The 9,467-nt window shown below is 62.7% G+C and overlaps 1 protein-coding gene across 1 annotated transcript; it reads right to left on the bottom strand.

Annotated features, from left to right (window-relative positions):
- Positions 1-554: 554 nt before the first annotated feature.
- LHX5 (LIM homeobox 5) lies at positions 555-8,990 on the bottom strand. Its single transcript, XM_068563448.1, has 5 exons — positions 8,818-8,990; positions 6,588-6,811; positions 5,612-5,889; positions 4,742-4,907; positions 555-922 (listed from the first exon to the last, which is right to left on the bottom strand). The coding sequence occupies exons 1-5, from the start codon at positions 8,988-8,990 to the stop codon at positions 555-557; spliced, it is 1,209 nt and encodes a 402-aa protein (XP_068419549.1).
- Between the last annotated feature and the right edge of the window lie 477 nt (positions 8,991-9,467).

Genomic DNA, 9,467 nt, shown 5'->3' with positions numbered 1-9,467 from the left:
CTAACTCATTTTGCTCCCTTTCCTCTCTTCGATCTCTCTTTTTCTTATCTTTTTTTTTTTAAAGACGGGAAAGCAGAGTGAGAAATAAGATTACAAAATGGCACTCGGATTGCAAGGAGGGGGAAAAAAATTGTCTCTGTCCCTTGGCTTCAGCCCTCTCTTGGTCCAAAGAGGTGCGGGGTGGTAGTGGGGGGTCGGGGGAAGTCTTGAGCGTGCTTGAAATCTCTTGACCCTCCGGAGTATTCACTTTGGTCCCAAGAAATTGCTCGCGGCTGCCGGGGAGCGCTGGCGGAGGGCGGGGGGTTCCCGGAGAGTCCGAGGGGTGGATGCAGATGCGGGGGTCGGTACCCCTCCGCGCCCAGCCGAGAAGCAGCTGCCGGTTGAGTTCGGACTCGAGAGAGAGCCCCCGAGGGCGCCCCGCGCCGCGGCCGCGTCGGGCGCTTTGGTTTCGGGAGGCTGCGTCCCGGGTGCGGGGGGTGGGGGTGGGGTGGGGACGGCCGGGCGGGGCCCCAGGGCCGAGCGCGGGGGGCGGGGGGCGGCCCGGCCCGACGGCCTTACCACACGGCGGCCTCGTTGAGCTCGGGGTTGGGGTGCGACAGGGGTCCGCTGTAGCCGCTGGTGCCGCTCATGGGGAAGGGTGGGCTGGGGCCGCCGCTGAACACCTCGCCGGGCATGGGGTGCAGCGCGCCCGGCAGGCCCGGCTCGGGGCTCGGCGTGTCCGGGTGCGAGATCATGTCGGTGAACCTGGGGTTGTCGGCGGCGTGCGGGCCGGCGAGCGGCGGCTCCAGCGCACCCAGCGGCGTCGAGCCGGGCCCCGAGGCGGCCAGGAAGCTCGAGTCGGCCGGGGACTGCGCCTGCGACGGCGGGCCGTGCGCGAAGAAGTCGTAGTTGCCTCCCGGCGCGTAGTAATCGCCCTGGTAGTCTGCGGAGGGGACGGGGCGGGAGAGGGGAGAGTGAGAGATGCGAGGTCGCCGAGGGACTCGAGGGACCCGGCGGAAGAGACCCGGGGGAGGGAACCCGGGGAGACGAAGGCCAGAGACGTGGGACGTGGTGGGGGCCACCGGGACAGGACGTTAACGGGGGACCGCGCGACGCTGACTTGAGGTAGAGAAAGACCCGTGGAGAGGCCTGCGGAGACCAAGGGAGGCCGGAGGGGCGGAGGACCAGCCCCGGAGCTCGTGCTGGGCAGAGAGACAACCGGAAGTACGGAAAGGCTACACTCAGGGGCCGGGAGAGGCTCAGAGACGATGAGGAACACGCAGAGAGGTTCCTTGACAAAGAGAGACGGAGGGGAGACAGCGGTGGCGGGAGGCGCAACAGACAGTGACGATTCCTGACAGTGTCTTAGAGTTGGTGAGAGATACACAGAGAGTGAGAGAGAGTCACGGCGACTGCCAGATAAGGAGACAGGGAGAGATCGGCAGAGGACAAGGTGAAGGGGAGCGGAGAGGGGATGCAGCAGGGAGCCCCCAGACTCAGAGTCGGAGTCAAGGCAAGAAAAGAGCCTCAGTCACCGAACCCACGGCTGAGATGGAGACCCGGCTTTATTCGAGTAAGGCAGAGACAGTCTAGGGACGCAAAGAGAAAGATGAGACGGCCGTGTGGTTAGAGACACGGGAAAAACACGGCAAGAGACCCAGGAACGAGACGTAAGGTCGGGAGAGACAGAGGCGCCCAGAGACGCGCGAGATGAGTCAGACAGACGGCCAGAGACGCCGGGGCTGAGAGGCCGGGGAGAGGAGTAGGGCGGGGATGCAGGGGCGGCGGACGGAGACCAGGACGCGAAGTGACTGAGATCGGCCCGCGACCCCGCCGGGGAGAAGCGCGGCCGGAGCGCCGAGGGGTTGGCGAGTTGGGCCCCGGCCGCGGAACCCTGGACTCGGAGCGCGCAAGGCGGCCTCAGCGCCCTCTCCTTCGCCCCCTGCGCCCCGCCGACCCGGCGCGGCCCTGTGCCCCGCGTCCGTCCCGGTGAACGTGGGACTCCAACCGTTTGTCCCGGCCTCACCTGGCCTGGAACGGAGAAAGTTGAGGCCCAGAGACTTGGGAGAGGGGGAGGAGGATGAGAACCCTCGCCGGGCCGCGTCTAGAGTTCCGTGTGCCTGGGGTCCTCCAGGCTGACCCCGGGCGGGTTTGCCAGGACCCCAAGGTTTTGGAGTATTTGGGGCCATTGAGCGCTTTTGATAAACTGATGATAGCTATGGGCTCTCTCTCCGGAAAAATGCACAAATGCGAATTTTGCCCACAAATTCAGGGAGCATAGGGGCTCCAGATGACACGCTCGCCCATTCTCAACAAGGTGTTTCTGCATCAACCGTGTAACCTCCTCCTAGAGTCCCCTTTCCTAAAGTCCTTCCGCACAGCCTCTTCCCCTCCCCCCGGGTGGGCCCCGAAGGAGTGGGGTGTGGGAACCCAGGAAAGGAACACCGTGTAGCCCGCACTCGTGACAATAACCCGCTTTGTACGGCGGGAAAACCGGCGCGCCCGGAAGCCGGGGTCTCCTCTGCAAACCCACGCCTCCTGCTTAGTGTTGGGGGTCTGTCACCGGGCGAGTTCTGGACGCCCCCTGCCGCCCCCTTCCCTCTCCAAACCCCCCCTGACATCAGTCCAAATGGGGAGTGTCTGGAGGCGGGCTTGGAGACGGTTTAGGCGACAGCTAAAACGGTCGCCAATTACTTTTTAAAAACCACTCATTCCATTCTCCCCGTAAGTGAAGAGAAAGGTTGGAAGAGGCGAATTTGGGGCCCCTAAGGGACGGGGATGGGGACGGCCACGGCGCGTAGCGAGCCGGCTAGCCAGGGAGGGCCTCGGCCCCCGCGCGGAGCGCGCCGCCTCCGCCCATATGGCGGCCGGGCCGGAGGTAATTGGAACAAACGCCGTCTGAAAAGGGCACAAAAGCCGCAGCTGGGGCTTTGTCCGCGCTCCCACGGGGAGCCGCCGGCCCCGCCGCCCGGCCCCTTTCTCGCCCGCTGCCGGCCGCCGACGCCGGGATCTCCCAGCACGGATTAGGCGGGGCTGCCTCCCTGGGATTGGGGGGTCCCCACCCCCCCGATTCCGGGGAAAGAGGGGCCCGCGTGTCCAGGCGGTCACCCCATCTAGCAGACACGCGGGTAGAGGAGGCGGTGGGATTGGTGAGAGGCACACTGGTCCTGGGGGAAACCTTGGTTAATTACCCAGGCGGGGAAAAATTCCGGACTGGTACCGCCCCGCCAGCCTCCCTGCGCCGGGCGGAGATTTTGCGCTCAAGGAGCCAAAGATAGGTGAAGAGAGTTGGTGAGTAGAGGCCCCAGGACAAGTCCACCATCCCGGCTGCCTCTGGTGTCTGTAGCCCCCCAACCTGGGCCCTGCCATCTCAGTCTCTCCCGGAAAAGCACATCACCACATTTCATCCACAATCTCTGGGGCCCCTGGCCAGGCCAGAAGATCTAACCTCCCAGGCCTGCGGATGTACCAAAGCTGGTTATAGGGTTCTCTTATTTTCCCTTCTGGGTCTGCCTGGGCACCTGGCTCCTGGCCCTCCACATTGCCACCTCTCCCCAAACTGGGCTACTAGCCTCTGCCCCTCCTCCCCCAGGCTGGGTGGCACTGAGCACAGATTCCGCTCAGGCAGAGGCATTCCTGGGGGCTCCCCAAGTCCAGAGACTCGGGAATAGAAGGGGAAGGTGCCTTCCTAGAGTCCACAAGTCTGAAATGCGTAGGACGGTGAGTCAGTGCCGTAGTGCCCCAAAACAACTGGGTCTCAAAAAAACCAAAAACCAAAAAACCAACAACAACAAAAACAAAAACAAAAAACAAAAAACGGAGGTGAGGGAGTCAGAAGAGGTCATCCAGGAAGGAGAGCGAAGTAAGTTAACATAGTGGGGTGAAGGGAGGAGAGAGGAGGGAAGGAGGAAGGGAAGGGGTGACCAAGAGGAGAGTTCGCCCAGGCCTGAGCCTGGTTAACACCAACCATGAAATTCCTCTGTGCAAAGTGGGCTCCTCGCCCTCTGCAGCCCCCAGGACAGAGAGTGCATAACTGGGTTGGCTCAATCCTTGCCCACCCCAGCCCTGATGAACCCTGGTGTGCTTGAAGCCGGAGGGTGGGCGGGAGTCCTAGTCCAGAGCAACTGCCAGCCTCTGGGCTAACCGGGCCAGATGCTGTGTACACAGTCCCCGAAGCCCAACAGGCGATGCAGACTTGGAAGATAGCAAGGGGGCAACCCCAGATGAATCCTCACCCCTCCATCCCTACTGCCGGTGTTGCCCTCCAGTGCCTGCTTTCCTGCTGGTGCCAAATACACCAGGCCGTGGGCCAGGGCGGCAAAGGCTGTGTGTCAGGTTGGGATGGGATGCATGCAGAAGTGCCTGACTCGGTATGATGCGTGAGAGTGCCAGTATATCTAGGGGGTGGGGTATACCTGTGTTGGTTGCGGGTGATCATGTGTCTAGATGCGTGTCCCCGAGGTCTCTGAACTCATGTGGTCCTGCATGGGTGTGTCCCTGCTTTTCTCATGTGTTTATCTGTTGGTACCACTGCATGGTTGAGTGAACCCATGTGTCTGATTTTCTGTCCAGGAAGTATCTGTGGGTGAGTGTACCTGTGTTGATGCGTGTCTCTTAAGTTGTGCTCATGATTGTGTACATCTTGCATGGGTAGAAGGGAGGGAGGGGTCCCGGGGCAGCCTGAGATCACGGCTATCCGGCCCTGCACCCTCAACCAGCATTGACCTAGGTGTGGGGCACCGCGTCCAAGGAGGTTGCTTACCTCCATAGTAGGTGTACGGAGTGGACCCCAACATCTCAGACTCGTCCAAGCGGCCTCCCAACGGGCGCATGCGCCTCGGACTCCGGAAGAAGGCGTGTCTCCGGGCGCCCAGGGCGCTCAGCTGTTTCATTCGGCGTTCCTTGGACCGTCGGTTCTGGAACCACACCTGCGACAGAGGAAGGGGTTGTGAACTCTGTTCCGGGTTCCCTTCTCTCCCTGCCCGGGCCACCCCCGCTGGGTCCTAGCGCCTCCTTTGCACCAAGAATGCCCTGAGCCCGGGGCCGGGCCGGATTAGACCAAAGGGGTGGAGAGGGGCCTCGGCGAACCAGCCAAGGGTAAAGGATTTCGCGGACCCGTGGGGCGACTCATAAAGACTTGGGCTTCCTGGTCCTCGGCCCATCCGCGGCCTGACGGCTTTATAAAGGCCTGCCGCCCGGCACGGCTCTGGTCTCGGCCCCGCGACTCCCCAGCCGGGCTCTGGCCATTTGTCTGTCTGCCCGCGCGTCGGGCGCAGGGAAGGAGCACGTGAAGAACATCGCCTCTTTCTCTGCTCAGAGGATGGGAGGACAGGAAAGGTCCCATACTCCAGCGAGGCTTAAAAACCTTCCCTGAAAGGGGCGGGGGTGGAATTCAGAGACGTGAAGTGACCCGCCCAAGATGACACGGCCGGAAGACAGCAGGGCTAGGCTGAATCGTTTGGCTAGGAGTTTGACCAGCTAGCCCCGATCTCCGGCGCACCGTCTGCCCCTAGACCGGACTCGGCGCGCTCTTAGCCAAGGAGGCTGGGTGGGAGGCTCCGCCGAGCTTCGCAGCTCGCGGACGCAGCGGGGCTGGGGAGGGTGACCCGACCAGCCCCGACCCGGGCCGCACCTGGATGACGCGCATGTTGAGGCCGGTCTCCTGCGCCAGCTGCTCGCGGATGTGGCGCGTGGGCTTGGGTGTGGCGGCGAAGGCGGCCTTGAGCGTCTCCAGCTGCTTGGCTTTGATGGTGGTGCGCGGGCCGCGCCGCTTCGTGCCCGAGTTCTGCTCCTCGTTCTCGTTGTTGGCCGTCTCCTTGTCCGACGACGTCGAGTTGTCCGTCTCCTTGGGATCGTCCTGGAGTGGGTCCTGGAGGTCCGGGGACAAACTGCGGTCCGTACAGGATGACACTGCGAGAGGACGGAGCGGGAAGGGGGCAGGGCGTCAGCGGCGGCCCGAGACCTCTCCAGTCGGGTAGCCGGTTCCTGCAGGCTCAGGCCGCCACCAACCCCGGCGGGTTCCCTCCCAAACCCGGCGACAGCCCCTCCCCCAGGGGCCCGGCGCCCGCCCACTCCCTCCAGGCGGGGCTGGGCCTTCGGAAGCGCCCTTCTCAAGCCCTCGCAGCACTTTTCAGCTAGTGCTTGGGAAAGGGGGAGTCGCGCTCTCTGGAGAGCCCGGCCTTCTAGGAGAGGGGACGGGAGGAGGGTACAGATGCCCTCCGGGCCTGGGACCTTCCTCTCCCTCCTCTCCTTCCTCGAGACCTCAATTAGTGTCCTCCCATTGCGGCTAGAAATTACCAGGAGCTGAAAAGACTCGGAAAGGGGAAATTGTGCGGTTCCAAACTGGGGGAGGAGGGCAGCTTGGAAAAGGCTCCTGAATTGGAGGCGGGCGGGGAAGAGCTGGCAGTGTAGGCAACCTGGAAGGCTGGCTCCAAACGCTGACTCTCTTTCCCAGCCCCCGCACCTCCCCATGCCTTGACCTGCCCGGTGCGAGTGGAGAGCTCTGAGCCGTGCACCGCAGGCACGCAGGGGGCAAAGGAGGGAGCGCAGGCAGGCCTTGGCTGGAGGGCGCTGGGGCCTGGCCTGGGGAGGGGCAGGGGGCCTCCTACCTGAGTTGAGGCTACCCTCCTTGAGGCTGGACGAGCTCAGGTAGTCGTCCTTGCACACGAACTTGTTCTCGTCGATGACGTAGAGCTCCTCGCCCGTGGACAGCTGCTTGTTGCAGACCATGCAGGTGAAGCAGTTGAGGTGGAAGACTTTGCTGCGGGCCTTGCGCACCAGGTCACTGGGCGAGATGCCTTGCGCACAGCCTGCACACTTAGTGCCGAAGCGCCTGCAGACACAACACGGCCTGTCACCCGGGGCCAGCCCAGTGTCCCATCCTCCTGAGGCCCTGACCTCTTCCCACCCTGCCCTAGCTTCTGAAAAGCCTCCGTTTCCACATCTGTCAAATGAGATCCCAATCCCGTCCTCCCTGGCCAGAATGCAAGACGTGAGACAAATATCCAGGTCTGTTCTTGAGACTGACACTGTCACCTGTCACGCCTCGGTCAGGTTTATTTGGACTCTGCTGGGCTTCCAGCAATGGGCGCAGCCTTCAGCCCAGTGGAAGGCCCAGAGTACCTCAAGTCGCGCCCCGCCCCCACCCCACATCCCTACCGGATCGGCCTGGGCTGCTCCTGGCAAATTCTGCTCTGGAGGTCGTGAAGCATTTTAAACCAGGCAGGCCGGCTTTGGACCACTTCTCGGCTTTGCCTCCTGGATCCTTAACAGTCTGCTGGGGTCCAGGTAGGGCCAATGAGCCTGGCTGTCGGGTCCTAGCAATGGAGAGCTGGCGGGAGCCCCTCTTCTGAGCTGAACCTTAGCAGGAAGGAGGGAACTTTCTGCTGATCCTCAGCACCACCAGCACTGGACACTTTCCAGTCCCTGCTCTGCGCCCCGCCTGAGCAAGTCAGGGGCCTGCGGACTCTGAAGGGCAGGGACTGAATCTCCAGGTCCCCAAATCTCAGGCCCTGGCAGGCAGTGGGAAAATGTGACCAGAAGGCAATCCAAAACCTGCGTGGCCAGAACACGGGCTCTCTCCAATGCCACCTTTTCTGTGTTCCTGGTCTAAATCCTTTTCTTTCTTCCTTGAGGGCTGGGAGAAGGCTGGCCTCCCCCGAAATGGATGGTGCAGACCGGCACTGGGAGGGGTGAGGTGCCGGTGGAGGGGGAGGGCGAGGGCCCAGGACTCTGGGGCCCCACGTCTACTTGTACCCACGTCTCTAAACAGGGCGAATTTGGGTGACGTTGATGTAGTGAGGGCATTAGAAGCCATAAGTCACTTTTGGCCTTATCCGGCAGCATAATTGGCCATATGCACCTTATCAAAAATCATTAGGTGCTTTGCAAGCACCACCACGTTAGGGGCCTTGGGCCTCTGGGGCCGAGGAGTTTACACGTGTAGAGGCGCGTCTGACATTTTCTCCTATTCAAGTTCCCTAGTGCCAGGTACTGGGTCCGGCGAGCAGCCTTTCTCCAGGGCGTTAATCACGCCCTCCCCCCTTCCCTCCACGCAGTTGGCACTCACAAAGCCGGGGGAAGCAGGCAGGGCTGAGCTGCCAAAAACCCCACAGCCTTCCAGGCCGACCTTCGGCATTTCTCAGCTGGGAAAGTGAGGCTCAGAGAAGTGATGTGCTGTGACCTGCCTGAGGGCTCCCGTGGGCAGCAAGGCTGGACTCTGGAGGTCCTGATTCCAGCTTCCATTTCATTTGTACTTTCAACAGAGGAGAAAATGTTTAAGGAGTTGATGGGGGGGAGTGAGGAGAAGATTCCCTGCCCCATCACCAGGGGAGGCCTTTCTGGCTGAGCCCCCTCAGGAGCTGGGAAGTTTCTGTTTGTCCAGAAGCACTCTGGGGGTCCCACCTGCCTGGAGCCCAGCTTCTGGACTCCCGAACTCTGCCTGGTGGAAGAAGCCCTCAGCTGCCCCTAACTTCGCAAAAATCCGTAGTCTCTCCGAGCCTGGCTGGAAGCTTCCACCCTTGGGGTGGCCTCAGCTAGCAAGAGGCAGAGACGGAGGGGCAGCAAGTTTGTGAGGCTTCCTCCCCCTGGCCCACCACCGATCCAAGCCGGCCTGGAAAAGCCAAGCTACAAGCAGCCAAGCAGTGTTCTCGTCACTCTGCCTGGGTTCAGGCCCTTGCTGGACCGAGGACAGGAGGGGAGTGGTGGGCTCCCCGGCTCCCCATTGAATCTGGTGGGCCTGGGAGGCTGGGATGGGTTTCGTGGTGTCCCCTTCCCCGGCGCCCCAGCGGAGCGCCTGCAGGGCGGGCGCTCGGGCAGCAGGGCGGCGCGGCTTCTTACCTGAAGAAGTCATTTTTGCAGTAGAGCTTGCCCTCGCGCGAGAAGCACTTCTCCGAGAGGTTGGTCTTACACTCGCAGCACTGAACGCATTTGATGTGCCACGCGCGGTCCAGCACGTTCAGCAGAAAGCGGTCGAGGATGGGCCGCTCGCAGCCAGCACAGTGCACCATCATAGCCCCGCGCCCCGGCGGCTCGGGCCGCCTTGCCCTCCCTTTGGGCCCCCGGCCCTCGGGCCCCCTGGCCCCGCCGCTCCTGTCCGCCTCTTCTCTTGGCCGCCGCCGGGCGAGTCCGGTCCGAACCAAGACTCAGCCGGTCAAGTCCTTGGGTGATTGCGGGCCTGGCGCTGGGCTGCCCTGGGCGGGGTGGGGAGTAGTGGCGTTCACAGCCTCATGCCCCGGGCCGCGCGCCCCAGTGTATCTTGGGTGGCCGCTGGCTTCGCCTCTGCCGAGCGGCTTTCCCCGGTGGCGGAGGCGCCGGCACTTTCCCCCACTTTCAAGCGGTCCCGATCCTCATCTTTGTCTGGCCGCCGCCTAATTCGCGCATCCTTATTCAGATTTGGTGACGTGGCGAGGCACGTAGGGGGCCCGGCGGCCAATGGGTACGCGGTGGCCATGGCAACCTCTTAAATTTATAGCATATCTAAATTGGCT

This window comes from Eschrichtius robustus, chromosome 14 (assembly GCF_028021215.1).
Source record: "Eschrichtius robustus isolate mEscRob2 chromosome 14, mEscRob2.pri, whole genome shotgun sequence".
Lineage (NCBI taxonomy): Eukaryota > Metazoa > Chordata > Mammalia > Artiodactyla > Eschrichtiidae > Eschrichtius > Eschrichtius robustus.
Note: the sequence above shows the minus strand (reverse complement) of the source record. Positions and strands in the feature narration are given on the sequence as shown.

What these genes read in the sequence shown, in the direction of transcription:
- LHX5 (XM_068563448.1), bottom strand. Translation starts at nt 8,990, where the DNA reads ATGATGGTGCACTGTGCTGGCTGCGAGCGGCCCATCCTCGACCGCTTT. An exon ending in TGCAAAAATGACTTCTTCAG is followed by an intron (nt 6,812 to 8,817) that starts GTAAGAAGCCGC and finishes TTGTGTCTGCAG; the next exon opens with GCGCTTCGGCACTAAGTGTG. An exon ending in GGAGGGTAGCCTCAACTCAG is followed by an intron (nt 5,890 to 6,587) that starts GTAGGAGGCCCC and finishes GTCCTCTCGCAG; the next exon opens with TGTCATCCTGTACGGACCGC.